We start from the raw sequence: 19782 nt of genomic DNA on the forward strand, positions 1-19782 counted from the left end.
TGTGGCTGAGCGCTGGTGGAGGTCCGAGTGAGCGAGCAAAGGAGCGGTGGGTGGGTCGGGGGGGTGAGGAGAGGAGGGTCCTCTGAGGGGTCTCAGTGTTTGATGGTGCTGAGAGAAGGCAGGAACGTGGGTGGCAAAAAAGCCTTTTTCTCTCCCGGCCCTTTCACCTTGGTCAGCTGGTAAAGAGTCTTCACGCTGTAAAAAAGACAAAATCGCTGCCGAAAGTGGTCTCGGGTGAAATTCTCGATGAAATCTTTTGCCGACCTTTAGCAAAACCTGTAGAGACCTCAAAACAAAGTTTTTAATGGAGGTTATTTCGCATGGAAGCGGATCAGCGGTCTAAGAAAGCTTCGCTTAGGGTCAAACGTAGATTTTGCTGAATCGACGTGGCAGATTTTTCCTCAGCAAGAGATGGAAAAAGAGAGAAGGAAAGGGAGCAGGAGGAGGCGGAGCGTGTTTTTTTCCCTTTTTTTGGGTTTATCTTTCTTTTCTTTTTTTATTAAACAGGAAGTGTTTAATAGAGGTTAGAGGTCAGCAGGAAGTGAGAATTGGCCTCTTTGGCAGGTCAGACTAATGTTGAAGACCTGTCAGTGGAAAGGCCGGCACCAACCTGAGTGTTTATGTGTTTCTGGTGATTTCTGGTGATTGGTGGGTTTCTGTTTGTGTGTGTGTGTGTGTGTGTGTGTGTGCCTGTGTGTGTGTGTGTGTGTGTGTGTGTGTGTGTGTGTGTGTGCTTCTTTTTCCTGCTGTGTGTGAGTTCGGGTTGGGGGGAGAGAGAGAGAGAGAGAGAGAGAGAGAGAGAGAGTCTGACTTAAGGAATGTTGGAGTTTCTTGGCGTGGAGGCTAAGCTGTAGTATCTCCAGATGTGCAGGCCTTTGGTCTCTACCTCTCTCCGTGCTGCTTTCCTTCTGAAGCTCACTTCCTCTCCTCAAGCTGCATAAAGAGCTCTTTATACTGGCTTTAAACACACACATACTTGTTTTTGTACAATGTTAAGCCATGGAGTCAACCATGTCCCATATGTATCATATCGTCACTGTCCAAAATGGCAACTTTACAGAAAGGGGCAAAATGTTTTTAACTTTTAATGTAAGAAGTTAATATGAAGAGATTTTACTCCAAGTAATTTTGAAGCATTTCTATTGGTCCGTTCATAATGATTTTCACACAGTGTTAAGGACAGCTGCTTTGCTTAAATGATGTAAAAAAATTAGTAAAGAGAGACACCCCTGTACAAATGTTGTCAAATGTCACAAAAACCTGTTTTGTGAAAAATGTTAACACATCCCCGACAGGGAGCAAATTTAAATATGGCTTTTTTTTCTACAATTTTGAGTTTAACATATTGGGAAAAAAATCAAATATAAAATATACTACAACTTTTGCACAAGTTACGTTTTATGCAGTATATCTTGATTTTTCTCTGCCAATAAGCTAAATTCTGCAAATGAACTGTAATCGTGCATTAGGTGTGTTCTCTATAGAGGGTTGTGATAACATATTTTCACTTAGAAAATCAACAAAGCATGTAATTTGGTGAGGGTATTCAAACTTTTGCATATGAATATATATCGTCAGTGTTGGAACAAAACCTTGGAGCTCAGCTTATGTCTTTTTTTTTTATACAAAATTTCATAATGAAGAGACCAATAGGAACGGTCCAAAACTGCTTGGAAAAACTATGTTTTTTACATTAACTTTCAGTGTAAGTAATGAATGTATTTTCTATCTCCTGAAAAGTACCGCTATATGAGATACAAGGTTTTGTTCTAACAGTGACGATGTGTATATATCTATAAGTAATCATAATTTGTCCCATATGTATTATATTAAAACCTATATGTATTAAGTATCTTTTGACCATAACCTTAAAGATAACCATAACCATAACCTCAGTAACCTAATAGAAAAGTTTTTTTCTTTCAGTTTTAAACAATGAAATATGTAGTGTTTGTAAAAGCACTTAACATAATAAGACCCATTTCTTCAGTCCTGTTGTTGATGAGCGTGGATGCAGTTTTATAAATTCTAAGTTAATACCCTAAAAATCTTTTTCTCCTGTTGTCTGATGAATGTGAGTGTGAGCATGAGATGGCATATGGGAGGAGGAGGAGGAGGAGGAGGAGGAGAGAGAGAGAGAGAGAGAGAGAGAGAGAGAGAGAGAGAGAGGGAGATAGGGCAGCAGTTGAACAACAAGTACAAAAGTACCACTAACAAAAGTACCACTTTGCCATAAAAGTACCCTTATATAGGATTTCTGAATGATTCAAAATTCATTTATTAATGGCTATTAATGAGGTCATGAACACCTTACAATGATTAATAAGCAATTAGAACACGTGAATATACAGGGCAACAGAGAGCTGTTATATTTAATGAATATTGATGAATATGAATATCTGATGAAGCTGACAGGTTTATTGCTGACTGATGGAGAAGAAAAAGTAAGATAAGTAACCAGCAAGATCTGAACAGTATAGAGAATGCAGACTCACTATTTGGCAGGCAACATGTTACTGTTTTATGGTGTCTATAACCTAATTATTAACCATTAATAAACTAATTTCAATATTCATATACATAAAATCTTAATAAGCTGTTATGAGTTACTTTTATTGTAATATAGCACCGTGCTTGTTGTAATAAGAAGTACAGCTAGTCAAAACTGTTCTTCTTTTACATACGTGGCATTTGGTAGATGCTCTAATCCAGAGCAACTGACAGTTTTAGTCATGTTAGAGAGGCAGGCAAATGTGGCATTAGCACGGGGTCATTTAATGCAGAATATCTAAATTATAATCCATGCAGCTGTTGATGTGGTAAAGACAGGCCATGTTACTTGTACATTATGGAGTGTTGAACTCGATTTCTGAAAAAAGGCAGAAGGTTTGATGTATATTATGCCCAATGGTGTTCAAAAGAGCAACGTAATGTATTACAGTCTTCTCAGATAATATGATTGTATATGATAATATGATAATATTATAATTGGTGACAATAAAAGGTGACCTATAAAAGTGAAGTCTATACCTATGCATTTGTTTGGTGTTCAAAATGGTAGTTTATGACACAAAAAAACTTAGTTTGTCAAATGTTTGGCTTTTTTGGTCATATTCTTTACTTAATAAAATAATTGTGCATCATTAAATTATTGAACAAGATGAGTGGATTAAAAGACAGAATATCTGCCTTAATGAAGGGTTAAAATCACCTTTTAACAAACCACTGATCATCTTTACCGCATTTCTTGGGGCAACCTCTTCTCATTATAGCCCTATATATGCACATTTATGGTTTGGAGAGTTTCACAGAGACTCCAGTACATCAAAATTCAGCTCATTAGAATGCACAGTGGAGTAAATGTGAGATGCAGCGACAATGATTTTTGCTTCTTTTTGTAATAGCTTAGTGCAAACCACCTACTCATGGGCTGGCGTTCCTCCAGTAATAAAAGCAAAAATATAAACATTTAGGAATATAAACATAGGAATAACATCAGGGTCAATTTCAAGAACATTGGTCACATTTGGACTATGTTTACAAGCACACAACAGCTATTAATTCGTAGTTTAAGAAACTAGACTGAATTGCATTGTGTAATCACTGGTAGGTACGACACTAAATGGCCAATCAGTCATATCAGCAGTTCAGTTAACTACCAGTGCCTAAAAATTCAGGGCCAGGAACTGGATTCAAGGTCTGAGCGTTTAGATCAACCTGTGCTGTTTACATTAATAAGCCTTAATTAGTCTAATAGTCTTAATTAGACTAATATTGAACCATTGGCATACATATAAATGTATTAGCTGTCTCTTCTTCAATGTCCACTCCCTATACCTACACTATAAACAATTTCACCGTAAAATTACAGTAAATTACCAGTTACTAGTTGTATTACTTTCACAGTTTACAATTTACTGCACCCTGTTAATGGTAAATAACAGGAAAATAGCCACTATTTACTATGACTTCAGTCACTTGGACCTCAAGATTACTGTAATGTAGCTGTAATCCCCTGTATTTTACACAGTAGCCAGTAATTTACAGTAAATTTACATATTTATACAAATATAAATAACCTGCACCATGACCCAGAAGGATAAGCGGTTTAGATGATGGATGGATGGATAAATAACCTGTGAATATAGTATAAACAGTGTCAATGAGCATATTCATTTACCCAGTTTTGCACTGTATGCACAGAATATCCCAAGTATGCATTTTTAAATGTAATGTAATACAGAAAATATCTTAAGATAAGTTGATTTCACCATAACATGATGAATATATCTTTTTACTATGAAAACACTGCATTCCTGGCAAGCATTAACAGTGAATTAATTTGTTGTCACGGGCAGAAACATCCTCAGAGCTAATCAAAATACCCTGACTAGACTAAGTAAAAAAATGGTAAAGAAGGATCTTCCAGCTGGAGTGACTGTGGAGCTACAAGACATTAATATTGGTTTTTACCACCATCTTTATGATATTTCTTTTTTCCCCTTTAGGGATATAGTAGAGTATTTAAATGAGCAGCATTTCATTCAACAGCATTCACTTCATTTGAACTACAGCAAATATGCCCCTGGCCTTGAAGTGAGCTCCATAGCCATGATGATAACAAAGGATGTGGAGTGGAACAGTGACTGAGTGCAACACTCCATGCTTTTATAAGCTTTTTTTAAAGAAATGCTAACCGATTGCCACTTTACATGGATTTCTTTATGTTTTTTACACAGACACAGCCAGACCATGAGAATAATCAGACACTTTCTCAGACTTTGTGCTTCTGGTTCAGTATTTTCTACTAGGCCTGCCAGCCATCTTCTCCAAGACGCTGTTATTATTGGAGACATATCTATTATTATTGGATGCTTACTGTGCAAGAGAAAAATGCTCTTAAGTTACAGGATGGTATGAGATTTAACTGAAGTTCTATTGTATTGCTGGGCTTGAAATAATGCACTGCGAGAAGTTTGAGGGTTTGGTAAAGTTTTACGGGTTATCCGAGGCTTGTTTAAAAGTGATGCCACTTTTGCTTCCCTAAAGATCCTTTCAAAGGGTGTGTTTTTTTTTTAAAGCAAGGGTTCTCAGGTTTGCATCCAGGGACCCCTACCAGTGTGAAAAGTAATGTACAAATCCCCACCAACAACTGTTCAAATGTTAAGCACATTAGGCAAATATGTACTTGATGAGAGCTCTCAAGTTTTCTCTGATTGCGTGTGGCTTTTCACTTTTCAGAATTCCACTGAACTACTAAATGAGAACTTCTTAGCACTTTATCTGAGGTTGTAGCAAAACTTTGTTTTTTTCCAAAGTGTATTCATTATTTTTGTGTTTAATTTTTTTTTGGTTAAATGTTTTGGTATCTTCTGTGTTTTGTAAGCAGATATTGCTGTAGCTCAGCTGGCTTTGTGGCTTCATTTGCTGGACACATATGACACATTTTGGTTTATCATCACTGTTCTCAATAGAATAGAATCATTGTACTTTTGACATTCAGTTGATTTGGCTTTAGCTTCTTTGTCCATTTCAGTAAATAAGGTGGTCTGACTATTTGGCTGTTTCAAATATTTGTCCATGGTTGCCATCTAGTTGATTTAACCCCTTAAAATCCCAGGATTATTACATACTTATGCTTATTATTCAGTAACTACAGAGACCTTATTGCAATTTGGATGAGATTTCTTAACCTAGTAATGTTCATTCTTAGGTTATAAAAGGGTGTAATAAAACACTGGGCCAGCCAGTGAGCCTCGGCCATTTAGGGGGTTAATATTCAAGCACCAACGAATGATGAGCATATCAAACATATTTTGTAATTTAAAATCTGTATTGGCTCCAAAAAAAATGGAGCTGGAGTTGGAGTGAAAGTACACTGCCTTTTTTTTAGATGTTAATGAATCCTGTGATTAAGCTCCCTTTGTTTCTTTACTCGTTATTCTCTTTAGTCTTATTCCTATTGTTTTGCTACCTGAAGTCAACCAGAAGAGCATACGTCACCCTTTTGAGACTTGGTTCCTCTCAGTATCACTTCCTCTTGCTCTTAGAGAGTTTATCTGTTTGTGTATTGGTTCATTTCAGTGGTTGTTCCTCCTGCTCTTAGGGAATTTTGAGTCTTTTTGAGTCTTTGCTGTTTTTAGTGTTTAGCTTTCTCATGCAATTACGGAGTTTCTCCTTTTAAATCAAGATTCCTCTCAGTGCTTCTTACTCATATTCTTACAGAGTTTTTCCCTTTTGAGTCCTGATTTCTCAAGGAAAGTATGTATTTAATGAGAGCTCAAGCTTTTTCTCCAGTTGTGTGTGGCTTTTCACCTTCTAGAAGCTGGACCCAGATTTCTCTGAAGCTGCTTTTTGATGACACCCGTTGTAACAAGTGCTATATTAAATAATTTTAAATTGAAAAAATTAATGTTCAGTATTCAGCATAATAAATTGGTGGACCCCCTGGCTATACATCAAGGACATCAGGGGCTTTAAAGCACACTACGAGAACCATGACTTTAAAGAACGATTTTTTCAAATGAGGTATATGAATGTAAAGAGGCTTTTTAAGGTTAATAAAACCTCCACCTAATGTAAAGGTTCTGTACCAGTTACAGCTTTTCCTTAGAACTGCTTTTCCACTTTTTAAGAGTATATAAGACATTTTTTTAATAAGATATTTAGAGTCTTGGTTGATGTCAATGTAATAGAACAGCTCATCATAGTGTAAGATGAGTGGTGGCTTTGGTCTTCATGATTATGCATGCACCATTTTTGAGGTTGTTTATGAAGCATATTTCTGGTCTGAATCTAGGCTACATTTTTGATGTATGCATATTTTATACTGTTGGTGCACGGCAGTTTCATCCTCTCCTACACTCTTTCTCATCCCCTCCTACTCACTGTTTCGTTTAGTCATTTCATCTCTCCTTCCCTCTCCTTATGCAGGTATTCAGAAGAAAATGTATAAACAACCAAATGTATTCAAAGCAGAAAAAGGCAACAAATCTGTGCATTCAAAGGAAAAACAACAACCGGTTGAAAATCATTCCACTCTGTTCTGCACATGGGTTGATAGGAGGCGGTTGTCTGTACTTATAACAGGAAAATAGCCACATTCTTTCCATCTTTGGTTTCTCAAATTGTAACAACAATTTTAATCATAACCAGGCATAATAATACGTTGTTGGAAGAATAGACTTAGTGCCACTGGAAACCAGAACCCAGTATTTCCCCCAATCTAAGAATAGGTTCTGATTCAGAAGCAGTTTGTTTCTTTCATAATTGCTGATGTAGGCTTATTATACATGAGGCAAAGCTGACTTTAGATCAGCATTTCTGCTCTGTTCTACTTAATTACAGACCCTGAGATTTAAAAGCTCCAGCTCAGCCTGGTGATCCATGCTGCTATCTCTCATTGCTTCCCTCTACAGGAGAAAGAGAAGAAATACATGCTGCCTGTGGATAACCTGAGGCTCAGAGACATTGAGAAAAGCTTCATGTCCAGCAAGCACATCTTTGCTCTATTCAACACTGAACAAAGGTCAGTGCAGTTATATCATTACATATTTACACTTCGAAAGCTGGACCTGTTTCTAGTCAAATGTTTCATTACATAGTGAGTTATGCAAGTCGCAAAAAAAGACTGTACTCAATAACTTTTCATTGAATAATTTTTCATCATATTCAAATCCTAATAAAATGTCTCCACTTCTACTTACTTACACAACTTACACAACTTACTTACTACTTACACAAATGTGGTATTGATTAAACAGTTAGAATCCACACTTTTGGAAAATAACTTCTATTTGTCTCAGTGAACTATGAGGGAGAAAAAATCATATTAGATTACACCATACTTTTCTTACTAACAACAAAAACTGTGACTTCTAGGTTAGTACAGCAGGTCCATTTTTAAGTTCATATTGAGCCTGATTCTGAACTGAAGCTTAGGCTGGACTAAAGAGCCTCTTTTTTGTTATCAGAAACTGCACATAGACCCGTTCTTGTGGAGAAAGGGCATTCCAGGTTAATCAGTGGATGACTTAATTCATTGAAGTCATGCATAACCATATATCTTGTACAATAATAATGTAAATACAATAATTTGGTGAAATAAGTTATAAATAAGTTGCTGGGCAGTGTTATTGACATTCGGCAACACAATATTTTCCCAAAATACCACAGTCTATCAGATGATATTTGAATTTGGATTAAACAACCTACCTTACATTGAAGGAAACAAACCATAAAATTACAAACCATAAAAAATTACACCAAGGAGAACCTTACATAGTCAACATTAACAAGTAAGAAAACAGATTTCTAGAAAAGAAATGTACTGTTTATTTAGTTTTTCTGTATTTTGAACTATTGTTTTAAAACAGTCTGAAGCGCCCAGCGAGTGACATGCACTGTAGTAAACTGTCAGGTCCTGGATACGATTGCTAAAGGGCACAAAATAGAATTTAAAGACTAAAACGAGCTAATTTGTCAATAGGGACATCACTATATTATGGAATAGAAGGTTATTAATAATTCTTGTTATCTATTCTTAAGTAATGCTAAAACTGAATTCATCATTCAGCACTAGTATAGGAACAGGATATCACTCAGTATGAGAATACAGGAAGAATATTTCTCAGCGCTACAATTATATGACCACTGTGTTTGTGCTCACTAGGAACGTGTATAAGGACTACAGGCAGTTGGAGTTGGCCTGTGAGACACAAGATGAGGTGGACAGCTGGAAGGCCTCATTCCTGCGTGCTGGCGTTTATCCAGAACGCATCACAGTATGCTACAACCTCACTTATCCATTTTTCTGAATATTAAATTCTAACCTAGTAATGTCCATAAACAATAGTGAGTGGAATTGTTATTTACATTACGCTGTCTCCTCAGTGACTATAATGCTACAGTTTATTTGTTTACTAGATCTCATCAAGAATTAACAAGATCTCATTGCTTTGCCCATCTTAATTCCTCTTTTTCGATGTATCCTTCCTTTACTGACACCTGTCCACACTAAAAGGACAAAGAAAAGGTAAGTGGGGACGTCACTCAAATCACATTCTTGTTTTAGTTCCAGTGCCATTTAACAGTAGCATACTTATGCTTAGCCAGCTAAAACTGTACAACAAAGAACTGCCGAAGCAGTTCACCTTTTGTAATGTACATCCTAAGCTGCTTTCACAATGCAGCCCTCACTGTCCTGAGAAAACCATGTATATCTAATCTGCACGGGAGAAGTGTCTTAGGAGAAGTGTCTTATCTCTTTCATCTACGGTACTATCTTTCTTGCTGTGTTCTGCAGCAGAGTGAAGCCAGTGAGGAGAATGGCTCAGACAGCTTCATGCACTCCATGGATCCTCAGCTGGAGAGGCAGGTAGAGACCATCCGTAACCTGGTGGACTCTTATATGGCGATTGTCAACAAGACTGTCCGTGATCTCATGCCTAAGACCATCATGCACCTCATGATCAACAATGTAAGTGTTTGTTTTTTGTTGATTAGATAAACTAGAAAAGCTTCATTAAGTGTAAAAACATTGCTCTGTTTTTTACTGTAAGAGAGACCAGTGGGCACATTCAAAATATGCATTTGCATAATGCAAACTAACATTTAATCATTGTTGATTCATAGGGACATTTATATATTTTTCCCCTTAATCAACTAATTGAGTTTAATCGAGTAATTATGACAAGGCCTATTTGAGAGTGAGGAATTGAAGACAAACATCAGAGGCACATTAACCTGCTCCTGGGCCCTGGGGCTACAGGGGGTCATGGGCCCTATTGGTCTATTTACAAACAACATCCAAAAGCACACAGCAAACTTAAAAACTGAACCATAATCATCAAATTCAAACATATATTGCCACGGTGGGATTGAAAAATGTTTAGAATCCATTCATGTCTTACTTTTAAAGAGTTTAAGTAATCTTAGGCCTAATCCCATTTCAGTCCTTGCCCCTACCACTTAGCCCAACCCCTCTGTTTTGCCCATTCACACCTAGGGGTAGGGTGGCCCGATTTTTGTTGGATAGAGGGGTAGGGTCAGTCCTGAAATTTGGGGTTGCTGCAGCCCCCTCAGCACCCCTACTTGCCACATCCCTGCTTTTACTCATACTTATTTACATTCGCTAACCTCAACTGGAGCTTTAAATTCAAACACTGGCGTGCTGATAACAAACTGAAGGCTTGAGAAATGTCAGTTTTCATAAAAAGTTATTGTAAAAAATTGGCTTAATAAATATTCTTTCCTTGTTTGGTTGGGTAGGCCTGTGATCAATCTGGGTAGGTCCAGGTGGCAGAGGGGGATAAATTTCATTAAAAAAAGGCTACTCAGAGGCCTTGAATTACTCCGGGCCCCTGGGAGTAAGCCCACGCATTAAATCACCCCTGACCAACATGTAGGTCCTTGCAGTTAGAGGGGTTACTTCATTACACTTTTCTAAAGCCTTTGTCTTTTTCTGTCTCCTTATTAGCCTTTCACTTAGACAGGTTCAGTTCTAAAGCGATTATCCGTTGTTGTGTTTTTACAAATACGCAAGTAAATATTCTTTGTCTCCTGCTGTCTCCCCTCCGTTCTCCTAAAGACTAAAGAATTCATCCATGCGGAGCTGCTAGCCCAGCTCTACTCGTGCGGAGACCAGAACACTCTGATGGAAGAGTCAGCCGAGCAGGCGCAGCACAGGGACGAGATGCTGCGTATGTATCACGCACTCAAAGAGGCCCTCAACATCATTGGGGACATCAGCACCACCACTGTCTCCACTGCTCTGCCCCCACCAGTGGATGATTCCTGGCTGCAGGTGCAAGGAGGACCCTCAGGACGCAGGTCTGGCATTAAGTAATGCCTTACGGCTTTGTCTCTCAAATGCAATTTTATCAACATGTTGAATAGAAATCTTTTTTGACAAAATGTGTGATCACAGCCCAGTGAAAAAAATACGCCATTAGACAGTCAATTAGTAGTCTAAATTTTGGAAGAAGCATGCTTATTGGCTCACAGAGGACAAGCCTGACTATTTAGGTATCAAATTTGGTATCAAACCACAAAGTTTGGTACTCACATGGAATTTTTCAGTACTCCGTAAGTATTGAATGTCGATACCCAGCCCTATTTTAAACACATAATCATTAAGTAGTGGTCTCTTTTTTATTTTTCAGGTCCCCCATGTCCAGCCCTACACCTCAGCGCCGGGCCCCACCTGGACCTCCTCGTCCTGGTGGTCGTACTGCTCCAGGGCCCCCCGCTGCTGGAGCCCCACCTGTCCCCTCCAGACCTGGAGCTTCCCCTGACCCCTTCAGCGGCCCCCCACCCCAGGTGCCCTCCCGCCCCAACCGTGCTCCCCCAGGTGTACCCAGGTGAGCCTGAGTTGAAAACATAGCGATGAAATCAATAAGTTTATAGTATTTTAGTTGGATCATCTTTTCTCAGTCGTGTTGACAGTTTGGCACTTAATTTACATGCTAATATGTAATACATAATATAATTTAAAGAATTAGTATGTTTTATAGCCATTTAACTGTTTGTTAATAAAAATGCTTCACTGTAACTGTTGTGATGACAGTATTAAAGCTAATCAGGATAAGAAGTCTGACAGTAACAAACTGAAAAGTGAACATAGCATTTTTTGGAAGTGTTGAAAGGCCTGTATGATAAAGAGAGCAATGATCTACAAACTTCCTTCCTTACACTTCCCCTACAATCTCACTGCCCTGGTCCTATTCCTTTCACAGTGGAAGGGTTACTAACTTTTTTTTTCCTTCTGACTCCTTTTCTACTCTTTTCCCTTATTGTTCACTACTGATACCCCTCTATATACAGTTCACTCAGGTTCCTCAAAGACATACACTAACTCCATATCACCGACACATCTCTTAAAGTTGTTTTTCATCAGTTGTTTGACTCTGTGGTTGAAATTCTCCATGCTTTTGTATCACTGTAGCTTCACTCCTCCGTAGCTTTTCATTATTTGATGTTCATCACATATCACATTTCATTTCTCATACCTACATCAGCTTTGTGAGATCATGCTCTTATAGTTCACTTTGCTGAAAGAGTGCTGGGACTGAATAAAGAAAGGTAAACGAACAGAAGTAAAAACTGATGATATTTATTACTCTGGTTGCTGTTGCCCACTCTGCCCATGCCTTCCCCATTCTCAGTCCTACTAAATCCCTCCCACAATGACTCCGGTTATTCTTTCAGAATTTCTATCAGTGACCAATGAGGAGGTCTGCAAATGGTATGTCTGATGCATATTGTTCCTGTGTGACATCATCATCGTCATCATCACTATGCATGGCTTCATCTCTAATCGCTCGTTCCTATCTTAACTGCCCATCACTGTTAAAATGTGGAGGTTTTAGTACATTTTCTATTGTTCTATCAACAGAGGTGACAGAGTAAGATGGCCTGGACTTACTTAATCTTTACCATCTAATGGGGTTTCTTTGTGCACTTTGATTGCGATGGTTTTGAAGAAAAAATTACTTTAACTCTAACCACCAATTTTTGGTTTGTAGCTATGTAGCTATGGCAGATTAATGAGCCTTTCACAGAAGGTGTATACAGACAGTAAAACCTTTCCCTTTCTTATTGTGGAAATTACTTGCAAATTATCCATGTAATAATCTTTAACCTTAACCATCAGCCAACCTTTCCTCATCTGTCCACAACATGTGGTTAATCTGTTTCACGTGACTACATCTAATTATTTTTGTAAGGCACAAACATGCATTTTTTAAGGTAACTGTGCTGTGCTTGTGCTGAACAAATAGGACTTTTTTAGTCTTTAAAAGACAATTACTCACAGCTTACTGTCTTTAATTCAGCATAAATATATATAGGTGGCACAATAACACTTTTTCTTTTCCAATACCAATTTTAATACATTTTTATTATTTAAAAACTGCTAAACTTTGGAATGAGTGATTTTTAGGTAAAGCGCTTCACGTAAAATAAAAGACTATGATCAGACTGTTGAAACAATTCTCTGCTGCCATATGATGAAATATGTAGCCAATAACATCACATGCACAATACAGCAACTCTTTTTTTTACAATGAAAATGTGTGCAGATTTAGACTAAAAATCTAGAGATTGCAATTCTAGTATAATAGGCTACATATCTAACTATTTGAGCTTCATATGACTGCAAGTTACTACTGCTGTTGTTATGTGATGTATTTTACATTGGCTTACATTCTGTCAGGGATCACCAGTTTTATCCACAAGGTTTTCATTCCAGCTAGAAGCACATCTGATTCCACTTGTTTAATCAGTTGGTTTTAGTAGGAATTATGCTACAAGTGAGCTAACACTACTGCAGAACGATGCACAACTTCAGAGGTCTATAGTGCTTATGCATGCAAAAAAGGCTTGAGGAAAAATGTTTTTTAAAACAAAAATTGGTTTGTTACAGTATAAACTGTGTTCAAGACAGTAGATTTTCAGTCCACATGCCCAGTGTGAAAGTTGGGGAAAAAAGAACCCTGCTGTTACCTGTTTGAGTGACAAGGCAAGCCCTGCTATTTGTTGTGCTACAAACAGTTCTGTTGTACAGCAAAGATTCTGTGACATTTCAGACTATATTTATTACAGAAGTGGATCAGATTGATTCGTCTAGTGTCCAGCATTTTCTACTGGTGACTAGGTGTCTTACAATTATTACATAATCAGCTAATTGCAATTATTGGAGGTAGTCACAATCATTAAAGCTGAATGCAGTTATTTTCTGTGGTTATCTTTCACAATATTATTATGTCACAACAAACAGGTGCATTGTCATTAATTAGGCTGAGGCAAATACATTAAATATAAGAAAGCAAGAAATGCATAGAGACACGTCGTGAGTCTTATGAAAACTCTGAAAACAGCAAAAGTTCTAACTTTTGACTTGGTGCCATAACACCTTTAGAGGGCAGTGGTGAGTAATGTTTGTTTATTTGAGCTTGATGCTCAAGCTTCAGTTGAGAGCTACTAAGTACCGAAGATAGGAAGCAAAGTAATCAGCTAATCTGGCCACTTTGAGCCTCTAATTTAATACATTCAAACAAAAACAGACAATTAAATTGTTAATCTCAATTATTTATGCGGCAATTAATCATCAGCTTAAATTTCATGATCATGACAGGCCTACTGGTATTGATCCAGTACCGATACTAGGCTTTGGATCAGTGCCATCTCTATAAATGTATATATATATTATTAATAAAAAATGAGATTTTAAGGAGGTAAGAAATAGGGATTTTTACATTAAATCGTAGTCATTGGCTTTATAGCATATAAAGCGTTCAAGATTTTGGTCCTTGTCATTGTTTTCATGAATAGATTCATTTTCAGTGAGCGTTGAGTGTTCATTAGAACTGTATGTCTGTGTGTTCATTGCCAGTTTTGTTTGTTTTGGTGTTGATTGTGTGTCTTGTCCTTTCTGTCTTTCTGCATTTGTCTGTCTGTTGTCATCAACTTTGAAGTCGGCGAGCACCAGCCTCACCCTCAAGACCCACCAGATCCACAGATTCCATTACAGAGCACTAACCCTGGATCTGCAGTCAGAGGATAACTGCTGCCTCCTCTGCACCTTTCTCTTACATGCGCGCACATTTACAAGCACATCCCTGGTTGCAAACCCCAAGGATGCAACGTCTTTAGATGCACGTGTTTACTTGAAGGCACACTTCCTTTGAACAATCACACACAAAGGAGACGACAACAATGCTAATGATATATAAAGTGCAGTGTCATGGACATTGTATTCACAAACAACATAGTACAGTTATCAGTGCCACTTTACTTCATTACCAGCATAAGCTCTTTATATTTCACAATGAACATGACAAACGTACCAGTATTTTGAGTGTTCTGCAATTCCAGGCTACATTCTAAATGTTTTATGGTAATATAAATGCACACAATGCTAAATGGCCTTGGCTTGGCTGTACAGAGGTCTTTAGTAATATAAGTAATATATAGTAACCCTCAGTGACCTCTGGCCCCCTGCTGCGTCTCTTCCTCCTCTCCCAAGACTGACCTGCATGCTGCTTGCACCAAACAAAAGCCCCCTGCTAAACACTCTCTCTTTGACTTACTGCCACTTCCCTGGGATTAAAATCTGCTCCGTTCTCACACTAGCATGTAGCCATTAGCCATTATCCCCTCTACTCTGATATATTGTTCTCAAGTTAAGGCACCACATGTCATTATTACTCTAGAAAGAGGAATAAGCCAGATGGTTGAAGAGAATTGCTTGATTCGAGGACAGCTTAACCATCTCTGGTTTAATTCAAGCTCTTTTAAGTGCTTTATTAATTTTTTCGTTGCCAAAGTAAGATTACTCACCACCACAGAAACTTGCCAAAATAAGATTACTTATTTTTCCCAACTATGCACCTCTTCAGGCTTGGTAAGATGGAGCTTGTGAAGCTTGGACAAACTACTTGGGATAGTTTGGACGACATGAAGAGTTTCCATTGAAACATTACTTCATGATCTATATTTGAGCAATAATACTGTCTTTCAGGAAAACATTGTATTGTTCCTTGGCTTTTTTCTTTGGAATGACTTTACTTGTTTATACTACTTCTGTATATGGTAAAGACCGAGCATATACAGTAATGTAGTCTATAAATGTGCAAAAAGTACATATTGTTGCTGTCGGAGCAAAACCTTCTATCTTCAGAAATGGTTAACTTTTAATGTAACTTAAAGTAAAGCTTGAAAAGGCTTTATTCAAGTACTTTTGGAACATTTCTATTGGTTTATTCATGTTTAAATGTTCATACAATGTGAAAGGCAGCTGGTGTTTCCAAATTATGTTAACAAACAATCAAAAAAAAAGAAATGGAGATACAAGGTTTTGTCCTGAAATCGACAATATACCTTTTGACTTGCTAACATTGCTTCACTACTTGAAATGTTAAACTTACAATAATATGAATGCCTTAAATGAATAATGGCTTATTTATGATTGTAAATGTTACATACTGCTGTTAAGTTATAACAAAAATGCTTGTAGGCTATTTTAATACTTCATTCTTCCCCCCAACATTTGTTTCTTCTTTTCGCTTTATATTTTCTTCTCTTTTTGCCAGCCGTCCGAACAAAGGGAGCCCTTCTCACGGAGAGAGCCCTCATCCTTCGTTTGAGTCGTAGAACCCAACATCAACCTCCCTCCCTCCCTCTTCTCCTCTCCCTCTCTCTCTACTGCCTTTCCTCTGATCAAGAGGACGTTGAAAAGTGTGGACACAAAAAGGCCTGGAACATCTTAGGTGCTGTGTGGCTGGCTGTATGTGTCAGCTATGAGCTAAAATCTGTTTACAGTACTTACGAGTTGTGTGCGATTTGATCCAGAGGAGATGCAGAGGGAATTTAGCAGGGATTACGGGAGAACTGAGGAGTCTTTCTGTCTGTGCCCTAAGCTACTCACTTTGTCAAAGGCGTCTGAGTGGAATGCCCAGTGTGGACTTGTATCACCGTGTCAAGTCACCTGCAGTGTTACTTGTACTGAAGATGCTGTGCAGTGTTTCTATGTTTACACAATAGATAATGTCAAAGTGTTCTATATTGAGCTGTCACTTAAGGAATACTCACAGCACGCTTTTGCATAGTTAATACCGCCAATTCAGGCTAGAGGACATGTGCAGCTCTCCTGTTTTATTCTTCCTTCCATGGCTGATGGAAGTATAACCTTAGCTATTTCGTGGTGCTTAATGTTTAAAGTCAGAAATGTAATTTAAACCACACAATGTTCATTTTTTGTCCTCAGTCTAGGATCATTTGTATTGCCAAACAAGCTGAAAATGCTAATGCGGCTAACGATGAATGAAAGCTGTTGGATTACAGAGGTGGGTAGTCATTAGTTAACATGTACTTGAATGTACTGAATTTTGATTCTTCTGTGAGTATTTTCAAATGATAATACTTGTACAGCTACTTAAGTATTTGTGAAGAAAGTAATCTGCTTTATATTCAGTTCCTCGGGGGTAATTTAGCCATTCGCACTTAAGAAGAATTCACATTCCTTTTTCTTAATTTAATTTTATTCTGTTGTGTTGGTTCAGCGCTTGGACTACTTTTCTGTTGCTCACCCCTGTCACTTCAGAGCGTTAGCATTTCATTTAAGACCAAAAAGGCCCCAAAAGGAGAAAAATAGCACCTAGCAAGCTAGATGTGCTAATGCTAAAAAGTTTCACTGTGGTTCTCAGTACACTTTGACCTTTTTAACCCTACTCTAGTTCTTTTTTGTGACTTTTCCTTCTACTTGAGTCATTATTTCATCGAAGGAACAATACTTTTACTTGAGTAAGAGTTTAGGCTACTCTACTCACCTCTGGTTAGTTAGCATTATGCAAATGAAATCATGCTAACTGGTCCCCATTTGCTTTCTTTCACTGTCAGCCACATACTCATTTTTAGCGTTGAAGTGAAGTATTCCTTTGAATGAGATGTAAATATGTTGGAATATGTATTGTGCAATGTGTCTGATGGAGAAATTGCATCAAAACTATGTTGAAGTCAAAATGAGTGTTATCAGGATTTATAGAAAACGTCTGTTTGTTTGTTTAATTTAATGAAACATGGCTGGAAGGAACCATTTCTAAAAAGAACTTTGGAAAGAATATTTTAAAAAGCAGAGTGAATGAAAAGTTAAGAAACCAGTCAGTCTCTTACACAAATCTGGGTAATATTGGCTATTATGCTATTTTTCAGTGTTATATGCAGGTTTGTAATGTATTGGTGTGTGTTTGTGGTGCATCTTTGGGAATTGTGCTTCTGTTACTTTGTGTCCACAATAATTGTATGTACAATAACTAAATATCAGATCTAAAACTCAAAGAAGTGACTGTAAAGAGATGAGTGCTATGTGTGTATATTATGAGGCCTGGATCATCCTCTTATTTAAATGAATAGTGTGAATGTGTATGTGTCTTCCTGCTGCCTCCTGTATCTTATTGCCATTGGTCTGGCCCCATAAACTGGCCAGTGCTTTGTGATTAAAGTCTGGAAGCGTGTGCAAGTGTCTGTTTAATTATATAACCATAGTAAATTCCTGCAGAAATAGGAGAGTAATACAAAGGCTAGTATCCTGATGTCCTGATTCTCATACCGATACAAAAAGTATTTGTTTGCACAAAAAAGGGAAAATGTTTTCATTTCTGCAATGACAATTGATAAATGCAGATCTTCATAAAAACATTAGTCTTAAGTCTTTATAAAAATAAAAATATAAGTCTTTGCATTAGTCTTAACTTTCATGTGAGAGTCTAGTGCATTTTGTCACTTGACATGGCCAAGAACCGCCTATTTCGACAGGAAAGGGCTGTTTTACTGATACACAATATAACCCACCATAAACTGTTATTTTTGTGTGATGTGCAGTTGTAGGTGACTTTTAAAATAGGGCAACAGCAAAAACATACCCCCTGGAAACAAAGTGGTATACACCACCATACACACAGAGATATCTCATTTACTAGCTTGTAATTCCTTCAAAGAAAACTTTTAAACATGTTATGCTATGAAATTCACTTTTTTGGTGCTTGCAAAAGATTGTTTTCCGTGACACAGATTACCCAGTGCAGGGAAGTGTGTGCATTCAGAAGACAGTTAATCAGAATGCAACTGAAAGGGCTGTTCAATTCCAGCAATTTTAGAGCTGACTCCAAATTTTGGATTCAAGGTCCAAGTGATGGGAATCAATGGAGTTAATTCCAAGAGTCAATTCCACACAATACTTTTGATTCCAGAAAAGACCTAGACAAGTACTTATGGCAAAAAAACAGGCTGTACAGTATTAATTTTATTTGACTTTAGCAAGAAAATTTGTTGAGCTAAAACTGGCGAAATTAACTAAGCTGACTAATGCTGGCTTGCTAGGTTGTACCTGATTCTTCTCTGTCAATTCCTTAAGGTCGGTAGATGTTTTGACACTGGCAATGTTTGTAAGCCATTTTTTGTCACTAATGTTACATTTAACTTTGTTTTCCAGTTGATCTAAAGTGAAATACAGCTGGACTATTGATGTGTGAGTTGTGGACCCTGCTAGAAAAAACAGCATACACCAGCAAAAGCATAAGTTGTCTTCTGGATGCTAGTATGCTGGTCCATATCATGATGATGCTGGGTGACCAGCTAAACTTGCACCAAACCAGCTTAGACCAGTAGGGAATTAATGCTGAGGTATGCTGGTTATTCATATATGTCACTGTGTGGAATCCAAACTTTGGGGTCGACTCTGATTTCCCAAAAGTCTGGAATCAAGAAATCGATACTTTTTGGGATCTACTTTCAGCTTTTCTCGATAATTTTAACCAGCTTAGCATAGTAGATATCAGAGTGTCTGATTATAGTCTTAAAAAGATGGTTCTTCAAAGGTTCTTTAGTAGACACAATGGTTCTATATAGAACCATGAACACTCAAAACAACGATTTGCATGCTTAAAGCGTTCTTTGCATCAAAGACCAATTCTTCATATTGATGGGAGAATATGTTGTATATAGTTCTAAATCTTTTAAAAGTGTTGACGTAATCAAATTGTCCAGTCTAAGTCTGTATATGGATATTAATTCATGTAAAATTGTGACAGGTGTTTCAAGAGATTACAATGTTAAATGGCCTAATTACTATTAATGACAAACATATTTTTGGGTTAGGTAAAACACTTGGTATCAGTATTTTTATGCAAAGATGCCTTTTTTAAAGAAAGCTTCAGGATCTAATGTATCAGTATCAACCTGCTCATCCCTATTAGTAATAATGGCATTAACTGTTTAGCTGATTTT

At 37.5% G+C, this 19782-nt stretch overlaps 1 protein-coding gene across 1 annotated transcript in view; it reads left to right on the forward strand.

The window, feature by feature from the left end:
• Window positions 1–18011, forward strand: part of dnm1b (dynamin 1b) — a 37786-nt gene extending 19775 nt beyond the window's left edge. Inside the window, exons 16-22 of the mRNA XM_036598588.1 lie at window positions 7419–7528; window positions 8672–8783; window positions 9023–9034; window positions 9305–9478; window positions 10589–10830; window positions 11163–11360; window positions 16092–18011. Of these exons, the coding sequence (XP_036454481.1) occupies window positions 7419–7528; window positions 8672–8783; window positions 9023–9034; window positions 9305–9478; window positions 10589–10830; window positions 11163–11360; window positions 16092–16152 (909 nt within the window). The 3' untranslated portion in view covers window positions 16153–18011. The remainder of the gene's footprint in view (window positions 1–7418; window positions 7529–8671; window positions 8784–9022; window positions 9035–9304; window positions 9479–10588; window positions 10831–11162; window positions 11361–16091) is intronic.
• Window positions 18012–19782: the final 1771 nt, after the last annotated feature.

This window comes from Colossoma macropomum, unplaced genomic scaffold (assembly GCF_904425465.1).
Source record: "Colossoma macropomum unplaced genomic scaffold, Colossoma_macropomum, whole genome shotgun sequence".
Taxonomy (NCBI): domain Eukaryota; kingdom Metazoa; phylum Chordata; class Actinopteri; order Characiformes; family Serrasalmidae; genus Colossoma; species Colossoma macropomum.